Below are 23,860 nucleotides of genomic sequence, written 5' to 3'. Positions count from 1 at the left end.
AATAAATTAAACTAATGTATGGCCAGCTTAATGTACCTAGCTCCGCATGAATTGGAGGGTGTAAACTCCAATTTGGGATCCAGGGCTCCAACTCACATTTCTGGATTACAATAAGTCCTCATGCACACTTGATGTTTTTACAGCGGCTGTTTTTGACTTTTGGTGTTTTTTCTACAGCCAGTAAACTCTCCAGCATGTTATCCTTTGTGTCCATGCACACATAGACTGTAATCAACATTTTCCCGAGTCATCTTCTAGGATAGCTCACTTGAGAGATAGGGCTCCTCCCAGGAAACACCCGCTCCACCTTTTTTTTTCCCCTTATAGGCGTCCTCTCTCCCATTAGCCCCCAGTTTTAGTGTTTCCTCCGGCCAGGAAGGAGCTACGCCCGTTTTTTATTTTTGTCTGGGCTCTCTGGCGGAGTACAGAGGGTCCCTGGCTGAGGCCCCCCCCTTCCTCCAAGCGAGGCAGGGGCCTTGTGAGGGGGGGGGACCTTTCAGCCAGTTTCACGCTGGAATGCCCGTTGTAGGGTGGGGGCGTCGGCCCCAGATGGTCCCAGCGGGGCTCTCCAGGGGGGTAGAGCCCGCTCCGCCGACCGAGGCATTGGTGCCTTTCCCTGCGGGGTTTCAGGTAAGTCTTACCTGCTCCTGGATCCCGGCAGCATGGCCAGGAGGCTCGGCTGCGGAGGGTCTGGACGCTGCGATCGCGTCACTTCCGGGCGCCGGGTGTCGTCACTTCCGGCGCAGGAGCAGGGAACGGCCGCCACCATCTTGGAAATGGGCGGCGGACCGTGGAAGGAACCCGTGCCACGGCCGCTTCTCCACCGGCGGCCGTGAGAGGGGGGTCGGCGAGGGGGGATCGCCGGGGGGGGGCGGAGCCCACCAGCCCCTGAAAAACCACCGCACCGAGGCAGAGTCTGCGGCAGCATGGAGGCAGATCTGTCAGGAGCGGGGGAGGCCTGCAGTAAGGTAAGGGCCTTTGTTTGGCAACTCTCTTTTGTTTTTTACCCCCCTCCTCCCCCCCCCTCCCGGGATGATTGGGTACCCCCCACGCTCGCACAGCCCCCCTCTCCCCCCCCCAGGCCCACGGCTGGAGCTTTCACAGTGGCACGGGGGGAGGCGTTGCTGTTACAAACGCATGAACGCGTGTATCTCCTTGTCCCCAGATGGGCCCACAGGAGGAGGATAGAGGGGAGAAAGAAGCTCCTTGTGAGCAGAAAAAGAAGTGTGCCACTTGTAGGAAGAAACTGGCGAGCTCCTGGAGGAAGCAGCTCTGCCAGGGGTGCATAGACAAGCTCATCAAGAAGGAGTCTGGATCTCTTTTTAAAGACTTCCTACAGAATATGACACAAGAGATGTCCAAGACATTTCAAAGCTTCAGGGAACAGAAGCCGGGACCGGCCCAGGATGAGCCCCAACCGGGCACTTCTGGCACCCAAGGGGGGAAAAAGAGGAAGCTGGTAGCGCCGGTAAGGGACTGGGAAGAGGCCGAACAGTCGGACACCTCAGACTCGGAGGAGGGTGAGATTGAGGCTCAGGGCCCAAAGGCAGACAGGTTCCTTTTTCAGGTGGAAGACACGGAGGACCTGTTAAAGGTGATCTATGAGACCCTGGATCTGGAGGAGGAACAGCAGGACCTCTCTCTCCACGACCAACTGTACGCAGGGCTACAGGCAAAAAGCAGCCGTACATTCCCAGTACACCCTGCCCTATGGTCCACGATCAGGAGAGAATGGGAAGAGCCAGAGAAGAAGGCTTTCCTTCCCAAGAACCTCAAGAGACGTTTCCCCTTTAAGGAGGAAGATGCCTCGGTTTGGGAGACTTGCCCAAAGCCAGACGCCCCTCTCTCGAGGATCTCGAAGGACACGGACCTGTCCTTTGAAGACGGTGGGTCCCTAAAAGACCCGATGGATCGGAAAGCGGATGCCTTCCTGAAGAGGGCATGGGAAGCGTCCGCAGTGAATTTTAAACCTGCAGTGGCAACGACCTGTGTGTCCAGAACCCTGGATGTGTGGTTGGGGCAGCTCCGTTCGCATCTGGAACAAGGCACCCCGGGGGAAGAGATTCTGAAGTCCCTTCCGGTGCTGGAGAAAGCGGTAGCCTTCATCGCGGACGCATCAGCAGAGACCATCAGACTCTCTGCTAGATCTACAGCGCTCATAAACACGGCAAGGAGGGCTATCTGGCTGAAATCTTGGCAGGGGGATCTGGCCTCCAAATCTAAACTCTGTGGCCTGCCGTTTGAAGGAAAACTCCTTTTCGGCCCGGAGCTAAATTCAGTCCTGGAAAGGTCGGCCGACAGGAAAAAGAGCTTCCCTGTCCCCAGCAGGCAGGTTGGACGGAAGGGGTTTCGCCCATCCAGGCGATACGCGTCGAGGGAAGCTAGGTTCCAAACCCAGCACCCAGGCTGGGGCGCGAGAAGAGGCAGGAACGAGCCGAGAGGCAGGGGAGGTTTCCTTTTCAACCCCAGCCAGAATAGACCCAAAACCCAGCCAAAGTGACTGGAGAGGCCAGGTGGGAGCGAGGCTGGGGCGCTTCCACGCACAATGGCTAAGGATAACCCAGAACACCTACATTCTGGAGGCCATCCACAGGGGGTACAGAATAGAGTTCACAAGGGCCCCCCCTCAGAGATTCTTTGCAACACCCCTGCCAAAGGACAGGGCCATGGCGGATGCGCTGGTGGACCTCCTACAAGATATGCTCAGTCAGAACGTTATCTGCCAGTTGAGAGAAGAGGAAAGGGGAAGTGGATTCTTCTCCCATTTCTTTCTAAGGAAAAAACCGTCAGGTACTTACAGGATGATATTGAATCTGCGGAAGGTGAACGAGTTCGTGAGGCCCAGCAAATTCCGTATGGAATCCATATACACGGTGAAGGAACTCCTTTCACCTGGGGTGTTCATGGCCTCGATAGATCTGCAAGACGCATACCTGCATGTCCCGATAAGAGAAGATTCCAGGAGATTCCTGAGGTTTGCGCTGGAAGGAGAAAAGGGTCCGGTGCTATTTCAGTTCAACACACTCCCCTTCGGCCTGTCGTCGGCCCCGAGGATATTCACCAAGATTTTAGCGGAGCCTTTAAGAGTTTTGAGACTGGAAGGGATAAACATCATCCCCTATTTGGACGACCTGCTTTTATTTGCGGACACAGAGGGAGGCCTGAGATCGCACATCGAACGTACGATATCTTTTCTGGAAAGTTTGGGGTGGCTTATCAACAAGGAGAAGTCACAGCTAACCCCCTCCAAGAGGATTACGTACTTGGGGTACGTCCTGGACTCCGCACAGGCCCGATCGTACCTAACATCAGAAAAAGCCCTCAACCTGCGGCAGGACACAAGGGCCCTCCGGAGGATGTCGACCTGCACGGTCAGAACCGCGATGAGAATAATCGGGCGGATGACAGCAGCAATACCAGGGGTGCAATGGGCGCAACTTCACTCCAGGGTTCTGCAAAATCACACCCTTTCCCACTGGGACGGCAGCCGAGCAGGTCTGAGTTCCAGGATCCGCATCACGCACGAAGTGAAGGAATCGCTAAGGTGGTGGGGAAGCATCCTCACCTTGGAACGAGGAAGAAGTTGGAGGCTGGCCAGCCCACTGCGGATCACCACGGATGCAAGCATGACTGGTTGGGGCGCCCATATGGAAGACGGCCTGGCCCAGGGCACGTGGGGTGCAGTAGACTCCAGCAGGTCGTCAAATTACAGGGAGCTGTTGGCAGTTTTCAAGGCACTTACGACCTTTCAGGGAAAGATAAGGGGGAGAGGTGTCCAGATTCTCTCCGACAATACCACTGCAGTGGCGTATTTGAACAGGCAGGGAGGCACAAGGTCCCCAAGGCTGATGGAGTTGGCCGGATCCCTCCTGAGCTGGGCGGAGAAAAACCTGGAGTTCATCACGGCAGTACATCTGAAAGGGGACCTGAACCAGTTGGCGGATCAGCTGAGCCGAAGAGAGGTCATCCAGACAGAATGGTGCCTCAGCCAGTCAGCGTTCGATCAGATTTGCGCCAGGTGGGGCTCCCCCTCTATCGATCTATTTGCCAATGGCCAGAACACAAAGCGGGAAAGGTACTTCTGCCTGCAGAAGGACCCCAAAAGCGAGGGGATAGATGCGCTAGCCCAGCAGTGGGAAGGAGACCTCCTTTATGCCTTCCCTCCATTCAGACTACTGCCGAAGGTGATACAGAAGATCCAGTTGTCTCGAGCCAAAGTTATTCTGATCGCGCCATTCTGGCCCAAGAGATCTTGGTTCTCCCGGTTGAAGGAGCTCAGTTTAGCAGACCCTTGGATGATACCACCCACACGCGATTTACTCACCCAGGGGAGGGTGATGCATCCTCATCCAGAAAGGCTGTCCTTAGCGGCGTGGCTTCTGAGCGGGACAGGCTAGCAGAAAAGGGGCTCTCGGCAAGAGTGGTCGCCACCCTCTTGGATGGCCGGAAGAGGTCGACGAACGCCTTGTACGACAAGGTCTGGAAGAAGTTTTCCGCCTGGAAGGTCAGAAACGAAGCACCGGGCACGCCCATTCTGCATACAGTTCTTGAATTCCTTCAAGCCGGGGCGGATAAGAATCTGGCCGCCAATACCCTCAAAGTACAGGTAGCGGCTCTGTCGAACTTTCTCGAGCTGAGGTTGGCGGCAGACCCATTAGTAATCAGATTCCTGAAGGCTATCTCCAGGCGCCGTGCCCCGTCCTTGCCGAAACGTCCAACATGGGACCTGGGCACAGTCCTGAAGAGCTTTCAGCGGGGGCCTTTCGAACCGCTGGATGAGTGTTCGCTCAGATCTTTGACTCTTAAAACCATCCTCCTCACGGCACTAGTTTCTGCCCGCAGGGTCAGCGAGTTGCATGCCTTTTCAGTGATCGAGCCGTACTGCACCATCTTATTGGATAGAATCATCCTCCGCACGGACGCGGCCTTCCTACCTAAGGTCACGTCACACTTCCATAGATCTCAGGAAATAGTAATACCTTCCCTGGAGGCCGATCCGGACAGCATGGAGGACTATAGCAGGTTAGACGTTAGAAGGTGTTTGATCACGTACATCGAACGCACAAAGACATGGAGACACTCGTCCCGGCTTTTCGTCCTATTCCAGGGGCCAAGGAAGGGGGACAGTGCCTCCAAGGGCACCATCGCCAGATGGATCAGGGAGGCAGTTTCGGAAGGTTACAAGTCGGCAGGCCTGTCACCACCGCCCGGCCTAAAAGCCCACTCCACGAGGGCCACTGCGGCCTCCTGGGCGGAAAAAGGGGGGCCTCCCCCGGACAGATCTGCAGAGCCGCAACGTGGTCCAGTTTCGCCACCTTCACTAAGCATTACAGGCTGGATCTGATCGGCAGCAAGGACCAGGCATTTGGCAGGAAGGTCCTACAAGCAGGGTGCCCGCCCTAATGTACGTATTTCTATTCTACTCCTCTCAAGTGAGCTGTCCTAGAAGATGACTCGGGAAAACGCAGTTATTTACCTGTTAACTGTATTTCCAGGAATCTTCTAGGACAGCGTAACTCCCCCCCGATTACTGTTTGATCACACAATTATGTGCAGGTATGTTGCGAACCTATGGGGGATGTCTTTATTACCGGTTTTTTTCTTTGTTTTCTCCTAGGCCTTCGGTCATATTCTTATACTGGGGGCCAATGGGAGAGAGGACGCCTATAAGGGGAAAAAAAAAGGTGGAGCGGGTGTTTCCTGGGAGGAGCCCTATCTCTCAAGTGAGCTGTCCTAGAAGATTCCTGGAAATACAGTTAACAGGTAAATAACTGCGTTTTTTTGGAGGGGGCCTTTTTTGGCTGGAAAAACCCCAGAACTAGTTGGTTTCTAGAGGAGTTTTTTTAGCTGTTCTTATGCTGGTAGCTGTGGTAAAACGCTGCAAAACGGCATTTTTGGGCATTTTTTTAGCAACTTTTTTTTGTGTAAGAAAAAAAAAAAATGCTAAAAACCGCAAATGCAGCTACATGCTAATATAAAAATGCTGAAAAACTTGCATTTTAACACGACTTTACACAAGTAACGCTACCAGCGTTATTAAATCTCCCAGTGTGCATGGAGCCTTATGGTTGAACAGAATTACACATACAGTATGTTGACAAGTTTAGCTGTTATTATATTTGTATTTTGTTGTATATTTAACGGTTTGCCTGGAGTTCGGTTATTTACAAAGTGTAGCAGTTCACGGCAATTAATCAGAAGTTCTGTCACTGGTTTTGTCTATTAAACTGCTGAAATGTCACCTACTGTGAATAACTGCACATTGTTGAACATAGGCCATAAAGTTTTGAATGCAGCGATCGCTATTAAAAGCAATGTGGTTTCTAGTGACTGGTGCGATTGTGAAAGGTATAAAGTTTACTTGTGACACATAATATGAGGCTTGTATAGATGGGTATTAAGCCTGGCCTTGTTGCTGCAACAAGTTTATGTGACCATAAAGCACCTGTCATTGCTGAAATGTGGTTAATGAGCTTTTCCCCAGTTCACCTTACACAGTGAAATTGCAGATGGGTTGTAAGAAGTTTGTAACTGAGTGAAGGATACCATGGTGACGGCCCACTCTCCCTTTCCCTAGAGGGTGAATCCATGACACCCTGCACTCATAAGAAGTGGGTTGCTGATACTGGGTGTCATTCAACCTAGGAAAGGATAGATAACATAATGAGTGATTCTGTGGAGACATCACCAGAGAAGGGGTGAATATTACAGTGAGAGTTGCATTTATTTATTTTTTTACAAACCGTGTGCTATTTATTAGGCTTTAAAGAAAAACAATTTAACCCACACACATGTACTGTCCTTCATTCTAAGCTACTAATACAGCTCCAGACTTCCTGAACCCAAACAGCCATAGCAGCAGTGCAGTTGCTTCCTTAAAATTATTGTAAACGTAATAAAAAAAAAACAGTGGGTTTATATGTCTATGGACTGTGCAGTGGAATAGTACAGAGCAGCCCTGAACCTCCTCTTCTTGGGTTCCCACTGGCTCCTCGTTTTTCTTGGTGTGCCCTCATAGCAAGCCACTTGCTATGGGGGCAAACCTGCAGGCTTGCACTTGAGCTAAGTTACCCATGTCTATAGACACAGACCTCGTGGCTTGGCCCCCCTCCCTCGTTACTGAATTTGACTGACAGTAGCAAGAGCCAATGGTTCCCGCTATTCTCAGCCAAGCTTGAGGGAGCGGAGAGAAGGGAGCAAGCCACTACAGTTGGGCACAGCGCTGGATCAAGTGACGGCTCAGGCAAGTATACGTACACTGCCACCTAAAAAATTTTTTACTTTAATGCAAGGAGGGTCTTTAGAACTACCCTACAGACCAGGCTATGTGTTGATGCAGAGCCACTGATTGGCTGGAAGGGCTTGTTCACACCATGCGTTGTTTTTCTTCAAACCACTACACAGTCCTGTTCACACCATGTTCGGTGCTGTCCAGAAAAATGCAGCTCAACTGACCTGGTGTAAACAAGCCCTTATATAAACCATTTGACATGACCTCATGACCGGCAGAAGCTTGATTGTGGTGTTGGCAGCCTGTAGCTTCTGTTAGGCAAGTATTCCACAGCTTTGGTTTGCAGTTTTTGGGTAGAGGACATGGCTTTTGGTTCAGATTTTGAGTTAAGTGTCAAAGTTAGGTTTAGTAGTTGGGCTTCTTTTAAGGGGTAGGTTAGGATCAAGGGCAGGAATGGGCAAACTACGGCCCGGCGGACCTTTTAATCCGGCCCGCGGAGCGTGATACAAAAAAAAAAACAGCCAGGGCAGGCAAACATTTGCATCATTCAGCGCGCTCAAATGCAATGATTGGCCAGTCTCGCTGCCACTCACATCCTGATAGCCAGTGATTGGCTGTCAGGATGTGTGTAGGCGGGGCAGCATGACGAACGTGAGGGGAGCTAGGCTCCTCTCACAGTCCGCCCTGAAGACCGGAACGGTGCGGGAACACGGCGAGAGGAACGCGCGGAGCAAAGGTAAGTAAATTGACACGGGGGACTTGGCTTACTACTTGGGGGGGAATAGTACTATGGGGGATGAAATGTTACAAATTTTAATTTAATTTATATTAATTCACACATACACATCATTCATCTACTCTTGGTCCGGCCCCCGGGTCCAATATATGAACCCATTGCGGCCCTCAAGTCAAAAAGTTTGCCCACCCCTGATCAAGGGAATAAAAGCCAAAAACCTTTTATATCATTTTGGGTAGAGTAGGGAATGGTTTAATTGTACGGTATGATGATTGACCCACAGTTTATAGTCCAGTGACTTAGAAAGCAGTTGTAATTGCATTGGAGCATTTAGAGAAATTAGCCCAAAATTGTTTTTAATCAAACATCATACCTACCCCTGGTTTAATCCATGTCATTTTTTTTTAGCCACTTGTGTCCCTTTTGAGGAGCATTCTCTTCATTTTGTGTTTTTGTAGACACAACAGGAAGTGAGAGACCACTCTGACCTCATTAACACTTTAGTGGGTTAGTAGGGCTGTAAGGTGTTTACTGCTGTTTTTTTATTGTGATCACTGTGTGTGTGTTACATAGTCTGGTTGAAAAAAAAGACAACAGTCCATCCAGTTCAACCATTAAAAAAAAAGTTATAATCCTACACCCACAGTTGATCCAGAGAAAGGCAAAAAAACCCAGCAAAGCATGATCCAATTTGCTCCTGCTGGGAAAAAAGTTCCTTCCTGATCCCCCAAGAGGCAATTGGATATTCCCTGGATCAACTTTACCTATAAATGTTAGTATCCAGTTATATTCTGTGTATCTAAGAAACAATCCAGGCCTTTTTTTAAAGCAATCCAGTGAGCTGGCCAGAACCAACACTTGAGGGAGTCTATTCCGCATTTTCACAGCTCTCACTGTGAAGAAACCTTTCCGTGTTTGGAGATTAAATGAATTTTCATCCAGACGTAAAGAGTGCCCCCTTGTCCTCTGTGATGACCTCAGGGTGAATAGCTCTACACCGAGTTCACTATATGAACCACTGATGTATTTATACATGTTGATCATATCCCCCCTTAAGTATTATACATGTTGATCATATCCCCCCTTAATCTCCTCTTCTCAAGAGAGAATAAATTCAGTTCCTCTAATCTTTCCTCATAGCTGAGCTCCTCCATGCCTCTTATCAGTTTGGTTGCCCTTCTCTGTACTTTCTCCAGTTCCCCAATGTTCTTTTTGTGAATTGGTGCCCAAAACTGAACTGCATATTCCAGATGAGGTCTTACTAATGATTTGTACCGGGGTAATATGATATCTCTCTCTGGAGTCTATACCTCCTTTAATACAAGAGAGGATTTTGCTCGCTTAGAAACCGCAGCTTGGCATTGCATGCTATTATTAAGCTTGTGATCTACCAGAACTCCCAGATCCTTCTCCACCATTGATTCCCCCAGTTGTACCCCCCCCTAGTATGTATGACGCATGCATATTCTTAGCCCCCAAGTGCAGAACCTTACATTTATCAACATTAAACCTCATTTGCCATCTATTTGCCCAATTAAACAGTGCATTGAGGTCGGCTTGTATGTTGGAGACATCCTGTAAGGACGTTATTCCACTGCACAGCTTGGTGTCATCTGCAAAGCCTGAAATAGTATTTTTAATCCCAGACCCTATATCATTTATAAACCAATAAAAAGTAAGGGTCCCAACACTGAACCCGGGGGTACACCACTGACAACCCTAGACCATTCAGAGTATGAATCATTAACCACTACTCTTTGAATACGATCTTTTAGGAAGTTTTCTATCCATTTGCATACAGATTTGTCCGTGTGTATATATGTATGTATATATTTATTCATTTCTTCCTTTTATTTATTTCATATATTATTATACTGATTTGCTATTTGTTTGGGGGAATTGTTATGTAAACAGCCTTTTTGCTGTTATCTTTAATTGCACTTGGATCATAGTATTTTTTAGGCTTTTTATTTCTGTGTTATGAGGTATTATTTACGGTGTCATTTAGTGTGTTCATTTTGTGGGGTGTGAAGGGCTGTGAGGTGTTTATTAATTTGGTTAATATTGATTATTGATTGGCGTCAATGTTCCATTTTTGTTGTGGTTGGTTTGACAGTTCAACATTTGTTTATCTTTTTGGTTTATGTTTAAACACAACTGGTGTTTACAGCAGCCCCTGATACTTACCGTAGTGCATTGGCAGCACATTTGAGGTTTTTTTGAGTATATCTGTACAACAAGAAGTGAGAGACCGCTCTGAAGTGGGCAAAATCTTCTTCCACAGTTGTCATTTGAACAAGTGTTCCCATTGGAAGATTTCTTCTCTTTTTCTGTTATGATAACACAAAATGGGTTGTAACAACTAAATCAAATCTAAAGAAAAACATTTTGACTTTAGATACAGTTTAAGATTTTATCTATTGGGTTACATTTGAGGAAAAAAAAGTGGTTGGATCCATTTTATTATGCCATCTTTTTTTTTTCTCTTTCCAGAATCTGCACCTTGAAGGGAATGCCCTTAGCTCCCTACCTGAGAGTCTTTTTCTGTATCTGCCAAATCTTGTCTGGTTGGATCTTCGCAACAATAAAATCACAAGTCTGCCTAGTACAATTGGGAAGCAGAGGTAATCTTTTGTTAGAAAGCAAGCAATAGTAGGTTGATGTGTAACAGGTACAATTTGACCACTCCACTGCTGTCTGCACTTTTTCATACACAAGGTGTGCATAGAGGTAATTTGTCTGCCAGCAGCCACACATCTGAACAATCCCTTATGGTACCAACGTAACAAGCATTTCTTTTGATGTTGTTGGCTTAAAAAATAATTTGTTATCCATATTTCTATAATTCAGTTTTCTGCACCATAAAACTGTTGTTTTGTTTTTCTAGATTGAGCAGTTTTAGTTTTAATACTAGAGTTACTGTAGATAGAAATTGTAAAAGTATTACGTAATTTGTCCTCCTTATAATGACTCTGAAACACATTTCTGGTACAAACCATAGCAAAGCTATTTTCACATAAAATAAAGGTGTCTCTATTTTGTGTAAATTTTTTTGTAATGCAAAAAAAAAACAAACCTTGAAAAGGGTTAAAAAAAAAAAGTAAAAGAATAGCTGATTAGGGTCAACTAAGGGCTAGTAATGTTTTAAATTATTTTTTATTTAGTAAATAATTTTTCTTGTGTGAAAATGCTGGAAATTACAGAATTAAAGGCTTTGATTTGATTAGTGCATAAAAAAATGATCAAAATTCATTGTAACAATGTTGTTACTTTGTATTTATGAACAAAGCCTGCATATATTTGCAGATTTCATTCGCACAGCAACTGTCAGCTTGTAAGACATAGAGTTTGGGGATTTTTTTTTTTTTTTTGGGCATGCCTTGTTCTTCAGCGGTATTCACCTGATTAACACTAGGGGTCTTCTGCACTTTACTAAAACAATGAACATTTCCAATTTTGAATTTGCTAAACTTAAGAAATAAGATAAGCCGTGATTATTTTCAATCAGTCATATGTTAGAAAAAAACTATCTTTTTATAATTTCCCTCACACAAGATTGGATATTGACTGTCCTTCATTCTGCACAGTGTGCATTTTTTTTAAAACTGTGAATCGACTATAATAGCATTTTGTCCTGTAGGGCTTTTATTAAATGATGTTGATTGAAGGAAATGTGGTAAACACAATACAGTTGTATGGTATATACAGTATACATTCCATAATATTAAAACAAACCTGTCAGAACACATAAGTTGTCAGTTTTCCAAATTGTGAATATTATTAGGATCCCCAAACATACGCAATGAGTATCATATTTTGACTTTTCATACATAAATTGAGTAAAAACAACTCAGAAGGTTTTAAAATACACGCATTTGTGAATTATTTACTCTGCATGATGCATAATTTAAAAAGGCCTTTCCATTATTGAAACCGTTACAAAATAATTAATAACCAAAACAGCAGACCCAAATACTCCTGCGCTTGGGGATGAACTCAATAAAGGTTATGACCACATTGCGGATGTCCTGGACTGTGCACTCCTTGCTGACCTCAAAGGACCGGGGAAGTCCAAATGTATGGGATAGAAAGAAAATAAACAGAGGGCGCACTGGCCTAGTGCATTACCTTAAAAAACATTTATTAAAGCGATAAAAGTAGGTATTGTATGCATAAACAATGATTTTGTCAAAGGCACTTCATGAAAGAACAGCTCTGTCCAATCCACACTACGTGTCTATCCGCAATGGGAACCCTGGACTTCCAACAGGCTAACACGTTTCAGGGACTGACCTCTTCCTCAGAGCCAACAAACCAAATGTCTGTACCCATAAAATAATTAATGTAATTAAAAGAAGAATAGATAGCAGAAACTTGTACACAGGTACCAGTGCAGCATATACTGCTGTTTTCCATGCTTGCCTTTCTTCATTTAGATCCACTATAGCAGATGACCTTAAGTACACAACTGCCATTTGGACCAATTGCAGTTGCATGGTCTTCAAATGGCTATAGTTACTTAAAGTGTCATTAAACCCACAACATTAAAATCAGTCTGTATATGCAGTAAAGCATGCCTGTTATACTCACTGTTGAACCTAAGAGGTTAATCCTCTGCATTGTGTAAAAAGGCTGTTTGATCCTGTCTCTGTTCCTCCTCTCCTTTTACTATCCTTAGTCCATCTGCTGATAGTACAAAGCTCTAGGAGTCACTCTGCACATGCTCAGTTTAGTGTGTATTGTTAGAGAGGTTTTTTTTTTTCCTTTGGAAGGGTGCATGTGATCAGCACAGGGCCAATCAGCACTGTCCAGACAGAGGGTCAGGAGTTATGCATCCTCATAGGACAGTCAGAGGAGAATGAAAACTCCTCCTACAAGATTAACCAGTGTTCAGCTGGACACTGATGGAAGTCACAAGACTGCTATATACTGCTAATGAGAAAAGGTATTTAGCAGTTTATATTTACAAAAATAATTGCATTTCCATGCTCTGTGGGAGACCAGATATAGAGAATACAGGGTCCTGGGTTAAGTAACACTTTAAGCATTTTAGTTATTGGGACTTGGTTACACAGATATGCTTGTTTCTGAACCCTGTAACGGATGACTGTGGATGTTTGCTTTGTTAGGTCTGTCCCTATTTTTTGTTGTGCATGGGTAAAATGCTTTATATTCCTTTCCACAGGCTACTGAAGTATCTTCTTTTAGAAGGAAACCCAATAAAGGCACTCCCTGTACAGCTTGGTAAGTGTGTGTGTTAATTAGTACATATATTTAAATATTTATTATGTAGTTTACATCATTTGTGGACCAGAGCTTGCAGAGCTGGAAGGTATTCTATACCTGGGTAAAGGAAGAATTTTGCCTCAGCTTATGAAGCTTGGACAGCATATGTAAGCTAGAGCTGGAGAACGTCTACAGAAGCCTGCTGTTACATTTATGTTCCACTGATTGTAGGTGCAATGCATTTCAGGCTGCTGGGGAAAAAAATATTAAATGCATATTTGTTTATTCTGCAAAAATATGTGCATTTATCATTTTTTTCCTGAAAGGTGAACTTATCCTATAAGCATTCATAATTAATGGACTCGCTCCTCTTAGCATACGTGGACAATCGGGGTAATAGCTGCTCTAGTCAGTCTCCACTCTCCATCAAAAATATCAAAACGTATATCAGCCACACTCCAAACTTAGTACCTCTTACTGTATTTATTGTCAGCCTAATGTGTCTGCTTACAACGTCTCTTAAGGATTTTCGGGTGGAGAAGTTGTATGCAGACACATTTTGCTGACAATAAATACAGCAAGAAGAGCTAAATTTAGAGTGCGGATCATAAACTTTTTCCTGCTTTAAAACAACGCCTATTAATGCATGTGCAATAATACACTTAGTAATGCACGTGCAGTAATACAGACATTAATGCACGTGCAGTAGTGCAGGTCAACAGGCCACTGAGATCTGAAGTTTTGAATTGATGGCTGTGAGGAGATAGCTCTCGTTCCTTGTAAAGGATTTATACACCAAGCCTCTAATATGTATTGAGAATATTTTTAGGGTTCTTTTCTGAGTCAACTGTTATGTACTAATGTTCAGGCTTTGGCATTATATCGTGGTCAGTCTGGATGGAAGTAGTATTCAGCAAAGTTCTTCCTGAACCTCATTTCTATGCAGCTAGTGAACCACAATTTACAGAGAGAAAAATAAATGATACGGAAATATTTGGTTTTATTTTTAGTTAGTATTCTTTGCATCAAAGTAGTTAATTCACCATTAGCAAAGACACCTATTTAATCATGTTAGCAAAATGTTGTCAATGTTAAACCTCTCATCATTGTTTCATTATGAAGTAATTTTGGTGCGGATTTGATTGTTGCAGACTAATGAGACTTTAGTATCTAGTTTTTGATTACTAATTTGCATAACTGAGAAACAGAAATTATTTCCGACTGTAGAGATGTAAGTTCTTAACCTCCTTGGCGGTATGATTCCTTCTGATTTTTTGTGCTGAAAGCGGTACCATTTTTTCGCATGGAAATAGTTTTTTATTGTAGGCTGTAATTTTTAGGAAAATTTCCCCACAAATCATTATCACTCAATTCTGTAAGTGGTTCTGATTTACTATCGCTGTTCTCTAGCCGGTCTAAAACCGCTTTTGACGTAAAGGGACGCTTTTTGGACGCCATGGACTTTTCTAAGTTTCCAGGCAGAAAGAACAGACAAAATGCAGGCAGGGCACAGGGCAAAGCACTAAGGACAATATGTATGTGAAATGGGATGAAACAGCAATGTTTTACTATTTAAAATTGAAAAAAAAAAAAATGATATTTTTTAAATTTTTTAAATTTCCCGCCGCCGCCCGTACGTCCCGACGTCACGGGGACCGGAACACAGAAGCCGGATGCCGACATCGGCCGGAGGAGATGGCCGGGGATGCTGCAGGGGACACATCGTGGGAACGAAGGACAAGGTAAGTGCTGCAGGGACCCCCAGAGCAGCGCCGCATGGTAAGCCCGAGTGTAGCTCGGGGTTACCGCTTGTGGTATAGAAATTCTACCCCGAGAAACACTCGGGAAAACCGCCCAGGAGGTTAAAGAGTACTCACTCCATTAATTTCATAACAGATGCTGTAAATTAGCAGCAGGCAAAAAAAGAACAAAATTCACACACACAAGACCTTTACGACTAGCCAAATCCTTATTATCTGTGTGTTTGGAAAGCCCCCTTGATTGGCTGATAAGGTGCTTCAACTGGTTTGAATGAGGGCAAGAATGATGGAAGAGCCCCATGTGAGAACTGAACTTGAGGTCTTGGTTAAGCTTCCGCCAGGAATCTCCTGGAACACAAAAGAGAATGTGCTAAAAATGAAGGTACTTAACAAGCTCTTTTTTCCATGGTTGTAGTAAAGCAATACATCATCATCATGGTGGTTGCCGATGCATTGTTTGGGAGGTTCATCTATTATATATAGCTTTTAAAGGCTTGGTGCATAGTGACATCTGAGGACCACCCAAGTTCAGTTTACGCTCATCCTGACCCTCTCATGCTCAGTTTTTTTCAAATTCAGAACTAAATCACTTTCAAACTTTGGGCTAATTTAACAATACTAGGAACAGTAGTATATGGCAACAGGGGCGAACTGACCATTTGGAAACTCGGGCACTGCCCGAGGGCCTGGGGTCAGTAGGGGGCCCCATGAGATGTCCCTGGTACCTTTTTCATAGGTTTTTTTGAGTTTGGGCAAGGACACAGGGGCTCCATGATCCCCTATTGCCCGGGGGCCCCATGAGTTGTCAGTCTGCCCCTGATGGCAACCTATAGAAATCAATCAAATTTGCTTTCCACTAGTCGACAGCAGTCACAATAACAAGGATTATTTCTGATTAATCGCTATGGGTAACTGTATTATGCTATCTGCCTTTATTAAATAGCATAGATTTTGTTGTGTCAACGACTTGGCAACCTTTTGAAACCAGTAAGTGTTGTCTTTATTGTAGGGATTTCCTGTTATTTTGATTGTCAGGCATAGATCAGGTAGAACCTGCGTGAGTGTGTTATTTGCCAGTATATGTCCAGGATGTTTTTAGCCCTAACAGACTCAAGATAGATCCATCCAGATTCAACAATGCGTATAAGCACAGAAACGAGGTGCTGGAGCTTACACTATGATATGAAGTCTCCTGGAGCTCACATTTAAAGGATTACTCCACCTTTCTGATTGTGTTTCATAACCCATATTTAGGGTAAATAACAGGAAACATGGTCAAAGTCGACAGCCCCCCTACCCACAAACTGCTGCTTTTGCAAATTTGAAGCGCTGATGTGCATGTCCCACAGCACAGGGACAGTAGTTCTCAATGAAGCACAAGTGCAGTGACGTCACCACACTTGTAGTCCATAGATACTTTCTTCAGTTTCGTATCTATAGGTCTGTACCTTGGTACAGACCTAAGCTGAAGGAAGGGTCTGCAGGAGCCATGCATTGCATCTGTGTTCCACTGATCACAGTTGCAATGCTTTGCAGGCTTAAATGCAAAAAAACAAAAATAATAAATGCATATTGCCTTTTTTGCATTATGGGTGAATTTATTATTCTTTTGCAAAAGGTGGAATTCCTCTTGACAGCTGTAATGTCACCGGAAACCGGAAGAACAATGGCGGCCAGGGGCGGACTGACCATTTGGAAACTCGGGCACTGCCCGAGGGCCCGGGGTCAGTAGGGGGGCCGATGAGATGCCCCTGGTACCTTTTTCATAGGCTTTTTTGAGTTTGGGCAAGGACACAGGGGCTCCATGATCCCCTATTTGCCGGGGGCCCCATGAGTTGTCAGTCCGCCCCTGGTGGTGGCAGTTGTGTCCCTTTTTAAATGGACTAAGTAGAGGTGTATCCTGAAGTATCTTTCACCTTGGCAGACCATCTTTTCCTTCACACTCCACCGCTCAGCATAAATATCAAAATAAGCAAAACATAGAGCTTTATCGCTGAAAACACCTTTATTTAAAAAATACAAATGAGCCACTTACATGCTTTCGGTGCTCAGTCACACCAGATATATTCAGTCTATTCAGCCTGTTAGAACTCCCAATACAATATTGTCAGCGTGTTACTGAATCCTCTCTGCCTGGTATCGCAGAAGCAGGCAGAGAGGATTCAGTAACACACTTCATGGCCTGAGGAAGGAGCGTGCATACTCCGAACGCGCACCACTTCTCTTCTTCCGGATTCCATCACAGCTGTCAGCCACCCTGTGTATCTCTGCAACCCCTGGAGCCCTGGAATCCACCAGCGCAGCCAGAATGAGGAGGACCCTACGGCTTACCACTATCTGACCTGCACCACTGGAAGATAATCACTGCCTACATGCCCTTATAGTACCTAATGTTGTGAGTTGATTATTTTCATTAAGTACATCCTTCAACAGAAATCTACACTTAGACTGGCGCTGCTGTTTTGTCTTTCTTTTTTTTTTACCAAATTTGACTCCCAAGAGTCAATGAATCCCATGCATATTTTGCTTAGCAAATCTAATGTATTTTATTAGCCTTCTGACTTTTGTGTTTGGTTGAGTGTCTGCTAGCTTGCCATCTTATCATTCATCAGTATAATCACTTTTTATGAATATATCTCTATAATAGCAGAAATTATTGAAATTGTATGAAACTTAACAATGGGCAGTTTCTATGTATGTCAGTATAGGTCACTAACCCCACTCTAACAGATTTGTATTCTTCCAACTGTGTCTCCACACTATTTTCAACAGGACATTTATGACATGACCCCATTAAGAGGTTTTCCAGACTCTTAGTACTTTTCATGATACTGCTAGAAGTTTTACAACCCCCTCCCCAGCACTTAATGTTCTCTGCTTCTCATCTAACTTGGGGTTGTTTTTTGTCAATTCTGCTGTAAAATGGAATGTTTTCTTGTCCAAATTATTGTCAGGTGTATCCAATCTAATAAATGCTCAACATGGGCATGAAATTTAAATCAGACTGTTTTTGTCACTGTCCTACACATTTTGGAGAAATGAGGGTGGAGCTGTGTCCTGACTTGGGGTGGCAGTGTGGCTTCACTTATTTTCAAATGTATGTTTTGACTTTGTTTTGTGTGGACTGGGTGGTAAGTGTGCTGTGGAGATTTTTTTGCACAGTTTTGTTCCATTGTTAGCAAAACAACTGCTGTCCGAGACTTCAGTTGCTAACTGTCTTTGCTGACAGCTCCACTGCTTGCTGCAAGTAGTAAGTATATTAACCACTTGCCAACCACGCTATAGCCAAATGATGGCTACAGCATGGTTGTCCAGTTCTGGGAGGGCGTCATATTATGTTTTCCCAGAGCACGTCCCTGGGGGCGTGCACCAGGTGATCTCCGTGATTGCTGTGACCTGCGGACACAGCTAATCACATGATGTGTTAAAAAGCCAATCATAGCGGCCTTTTACCATGTGATCAGCTGTGTCCAATGACACAGCAGATCACCGGTAAATGCAGTTGCCAGTTATCGGCTGCACTTTCCTTACGCTGTCACAGCAGTGCCACCCATCTGTGTCCAGCATTGACACCTACCTGTGTCCAGCAGTGCCTATCAATGCCACCCATCAGTGCTGCCCAGCAGTGCCACCCAGCAGTGCAGGGCAGTGCCGCCAGTGAGTGCCATCAGTCAGTGCTCATCAGTGCCCTTCATTGTTGCATATCAGTGCAGCATCATCGGTGCTGCTTATCAGTGCCCATCATTGTTGCATATCAGTGCAGCCTCATCAGCACACATCAGTGAAGGAGAAAAATTACCTGTTTGCAAAATTTTATAATAGAAACCAAGAAAAACTTTTTTTTTCAAATTTTTTACTCTTTTTTTTATTTACAGTGCAAAAAATAAAACACCTGGTGGCGATTAAATACCACCAAAAGAAAGCTCTGTGTGTGTGAAAAAAATTATAAAAATTTCATGTTGGTACAATGTTGCATAACTGCTCAATTGTCGTTCAAATTGCGACAGTGCTGAAAGCTGAAAAATTGGCCTGGGCAGGAAGGGGTTAAACTTGACTGTGAGGTCATCTGTATCGTCTACCTTCTGTCTGCAGTCTTTATCCTTTATTACACTTCTAGGGGTTTTGGACACTTATGGCAATACGGAGTTCTATAGTCATGTTGGTGTCGGGATGGAGCCATAGAGTTTGGTAGGGGACACGGGTATTTAACACACCTGGAAGTGTTGAATGCTGGAGGATCTGATGTAGGCTACGTATAGAAGGAAGGAGACGTGGACTGTAGGTAAGTGTACTATCTCTTCTTTTACAGGAAACCTCTATTGGCTTGTTTCTTGAGTAACTGCAGAGTCACAAGTGTTGCAATGGGTGATCATTTGTGTTTCATCTGCCAACCACAGTAGAGGAAGAATGCTCCAGGCACCTTCAGCACCAACAAATTTGGGACAAACTGCCTATTTGCTATCCCCCTCGCCTCACTGAGAGTTCCATACACTTCCTCTTCATTGCAGCAAAAGGTGGCTGTGCGCAACCACTAGAGTTTACAATAACCAGCTTTGTTTTGATACTGCCAAAGTAATCTAAATTTCAATAAAGCCATTAATAGAGCTTTGACAAATCTATTTGTTGAGACGTGACTTTAGATGGCTGTATTTTTTCCCTCTTTGCCGTACCTTGTAGCAGTTAAGATTAATTGCTGCCATTTTCTGTGCTGCTGAGCATGACTGTTTGCTAATGCACTCTGGAATTGTATTTCACCCTGCAGAATGTTGCTTAAATAGACAGTTCCCCAAATGTATTTCATACTGAGACAAAGTAATATTGTTTTTGTGCTGTTTTTAATGTATCCAACATCCAAATTAACTACTTGAAATGAGAGGTGTTCAACACATATTTCTTCTACTATAGAGGAAAAACATATCCAATTTTAGTTAATTGGACTCTGCATTAGTATATAGGATCAGTAGTTTTCAGCCCCAGGATATCAGCACTGTTATTTTTTTTGGAGTGGGCATGGTGCCTTTTGGTGTTGACAGTTTAAGCTCAATTAAAGTGTACTGCAGGGATTAACCACATCACTACCGGCTTGTTTCACCCCTTCATTACTAGGCAGTTTTTCAGTTTTACAGTGAAAACTTTGACAACTGCACTCTCATGCAACACTGTATGCAAATTATTTTTTTATTATTTTTTAAACAGAGTTTTCGTGCTATATAATAAGCTCTGGAGTTTTTATTTTTTATGGTATAAAAGAAAAAGGACCAACAAAAAACTGTTTCCTTTACTTTATGTTTAAAACATAGCAAATAAAATGCCAGGACAGTATGAAAAGTCCTGAAATGACCCTTTTTCAGAAAGTAGAAAACCCAAGGTGAATGGATTTTTTTTTTTTTTTGCCACAATTTTTTTTTTTAAATGAAAAAACATGCCAGTATTCAGGGGTTTAAAACCTGAAGCTTTGTAATGGTGCATTGGATACTAGCAAATAAAATGCCAGGACAGGACCTATAGATACAAAACTGAATAAAATGCCAGGGCAGGATGAAAACTTCTGAAATGACCCCTTTTCAGAAAGTAGAAAAAAATGTGACACAATTTTTTTTTTTAAATGAAAAAACATGCCAGTATTCAGGGGTTTAAAACCTGAAGCTTTGTAATGGTGCATTGGATACTAGCAAATAAAATGCCAGGACGGGACCTATACTGTAGATAACGAAACTGAATAAAATGTCAGGACCGGATGAAAACTCCTGAAATGACCCCTTTTCAGAAAGTTGAAAACCCAAGGTGAATGGATTTTTTGTTTTGTTGCCACAATTTTTTTTTTAAATGAAAAAACATGCCAGTATTCAGGGGTTTAAAACATGAAGCTTTGTAATGGTGCACTGGATACTAGCAAATAAAATGCCAGGACAGGAGCTATAGATAAGAAACTGAATAAAATGCCAGGGCAGGATGAAAACTTCTGATATGACCCCTTTTCAGAAAGTAGAAAAAAATGTGAATGTGAAACTGAATAAAATGCCAGGGCAGGATGAAAACTTCTGAAATGACCCCTTTTCAGAAAGTAGAAAACCCAAGGTGAATGGATTTTTTGCTACAATTTTTTTTGAAAAAAAAAAACTGAATAAAATGCCAGGGCAGGATGAAAACTTCTGAAATGACCCCTTTTCAGAAAGTAGAAAACCCAAGGTGAATGGATTTTTTGCTACAATTTTTTTTGAAAAGAAAAAACTAAATAAAATGCCAGGGCAGGATGAAAACTTCTGAAATGACCCCTTTTCAGAAAGTAGAAAACCCAAGGTGAATGGATTTTTTGCCACAATTTTTTTTTAAAAGAAAAAACATGCCAGTATTCAGGGGTTTAAAACATGAAGCTTTGTAATGGTGCACTCTAGGGATTTACTAAAATCCACCCTTGTATTGCCCCCACCCCCCTATACCGTACCACTACCATTAACCATAATTAACAAAATAACCTTTGTAAACAATGTATATGACCATTATCTATGTAAAGATTGATGACTTTTAAATACATTCCAAATATGTATTAGTTAAAATATTTGTCATTCTGCTGTGGGGTTTGGGATTTTCCCTCCTGATAAGCTGACCCTATTGTAATACGGCTTATTAGCTCTCGGAATTAGTCTGCTTTCTTCGGCTAAGAAGAATCCTGACAAAACTACTTCTGCATGAGGACAAAAGAAAATTTCAGTTATGCATACTCATGCATGTTTGAGTATATCAATCAAAATGATGGCATTGCAGAATGTCAGAGTGAAGATGTAACTGATTTGGACACATCAGATACAAGGTCGCAGTCTACTTCTGGCCTTTTTCTCTCTTCCTTAGTATTGTTTGTTACACACTTGAAGAAGGTGAAAGCTTTATTGACAAGAACGTGGTGCAAAATACTTTTTCTTACTTGCTTAGAACATGTCATTGGTTGTCCTTGTTATTGTTTCACCATTACCAATAATTCAATAAAGGAAAAACAATTGCATCACCTGAACGTGTGAGGAGGCCAAGTGTCCATGTACAGTAGTTGCCAATTATAGAGCAGATTAGGATGTTCTAGGCTTTACGCTGAATGGCTAAATACACAAATATTCAAGTACATTTGAGATTTGTTTTACCTGCCCAAAGCTTTGTATTTTTGTCCATCTATTTCTGACATTTACACAGCTCTGACACATAATGCATCCCTGTTTAGCAGGGCAGGAGACCTGATATTTCTCTGTTGCAGTTAGGTAACAGTTACAGGTCTTGACCCCCCCCCCCCCTAGCCTATGATTGGACAGTGAAAGGAGTAGCAGAACACTGACTAGCATCTCTCTGCCTCTCTGTTCTGTTAAAGGAGAAGTAGGGCCAAAGTTCTTATGGCCCTACTTCTCCTGTGGGTCACAGTACTGCCCTCAGTTCTGCAGTCCTGAGACCTGTATTCAGCCGACAGCAGGCTAAAATCTGCAGTTGGCTGGCATCACTCAGTCAGTCCAGGCCCAGAGGGGATCTCGACTCACCCAGATTCCCTACCAGCAGCTGACTTAGCCTCCGAGCACGCTGTTGAGAGCTTGATCCAGCCACTCCCGCCCCCTCCACAGTCCACGGAAGGGCAGAGTAGAGAACCGGTGACTGACAGCCACCAGCTCTCTGCTCACTGAAGACTGAGAAATGAACGATCAGCAGTCTGTAATCACTCAGTTCCTGGTGTAGAGGCGCTAGGGGACAAATGCAGCATAAGACTGATGCAACATTCACCTAGTTCAGGGGTGGCCAACCTGCGGCTCTCCAGCTGCTGCAGGACAAGTTCCATCATGCCTCTGCAAGTCAGTAACTTCCCATCTTTGCAATGCCTCATGGGAAATGTAGTTCCACAACAGCTGGAGAGCCACAGGTTAGCCACCCCTGACCTAGTTGAACAACAACAAAGAAAAATTCCCAGGTCAACTTACCAATTAGCCTGCAACTAACCAAATTGTCCTGTCTAACAGTTTGTTAAAAAGACTGGTTTAGTTTTCACACATTTGTAAACACGTGTAAGCTGTAGAGCCTCTTCCTGGCACCCCAGTATTTTCTGCAGTTCTAACTCCATAAATTTTGAGATCCTCCATAGCAGAAGCACAAGCTCTCAAAATGTATGTGAGTGAGTGAATGCGTAAAATGAATTAGGACTGCAGAAAATACTAGGGTGCTATGAAGAGGCTCTCCAGCTTACGCATATATTTGCAAATATGTGCAAAGTAAACCCCTGTTTTAACGTGAACTGTTAGGACAGTTTGGTTGGTTGCAGGTTTGTTGGTAAGTTGAACTGGGAATTTTTCTTTGTTTTTACTTGACATGCATCGCCCTTCCATGTGCTCCTTGCTGCAAAGGCCAGTTATAGATTGGGACAGTTGCCGTTTGTCTATCCACCTAGTTGAGTATGTATATTTTGTTTTGTATTTTTAATCCTGAACATCTTATTTAATAGTATGGATCCTTTTTAACACATAAGCAGTACAACTACTCCTGAATGATCTGTTGTGCTGCTTCTGCCTTTTCATGTGTGAGCTGTGCTGTATAGGGACTACAATAGGTTGATATATGACCAATTCTAGCTACTTGTACTGTTTACATTAAGAACAAAAATAAAGATGTAATAATTAATACAAAGCTGCATTAGTTTGTGCTGTTAAACTTGCCTGAGGTTCAGCTTTACCCTACATATTGCAGGGCCATTTCCCACACTAGAGGCCTGGAGGTATGTGATTAGACATTGAAAAGCATAAATGAAAGTTGTCATCGTATAAGGGTGCATTGCTGCTTGTATGTAATTCCCATGTGGCTACTAGCATTGTCCCCTGCAAAATAGGTTCCTAATGCTCAAATATTTGAGAGGGCGGGTGGATGGTTCTGGTTCCCCAAAATTAG

General features: G+C 43.8%; 1 protein-coding gene across 1 annotated transcript in view; it reads left to right on the top strand.

Annotated features, from left to right (window-relative positions):
- LRRC27 (leucine rich repeat containing 27) overlaps positions 1 to 23,860 on the top strand; it is a 76,456-nt gene that overhangs the window by 13,322 nt on the left and 39,274 nt on the right. The window contains exons 3-4 of the mRNA XM_089669195.1: positions 10,461 to 10,591; positions 13,153 to 13,211. Coding sequence (XP_089525321.1) covers positions 10,461 to 10,591; positions 13,153 to 13,211 — 190 coding nt within the window. The remainder of the gene's footprint in view (positions 1 to 10,460; positions 10,592 to 13,152; positions 13,212 to 23,860) is intronic.

The sequence above is a fragment of the Staurois parvus genome, unplaced genomic scaffold (assembly GCF_062004578.1).
Source record: "Staurois parvus isolate SC_StPar_1 unplaced genomic scaffold, SC_StPar_1.0 ptg000009l, whole genome shotgun sequence".
Taxonomy (NCBI): Eukaryota; Metazoa; Chordata; class Amphibia; order Anura; family Ranidae; genus Staurois; species Staurois parvus.
Note: the sequence above shows the minus strand (reverse complement) of the source record. Positions and strands in the feature narration are given on the sequence as shown.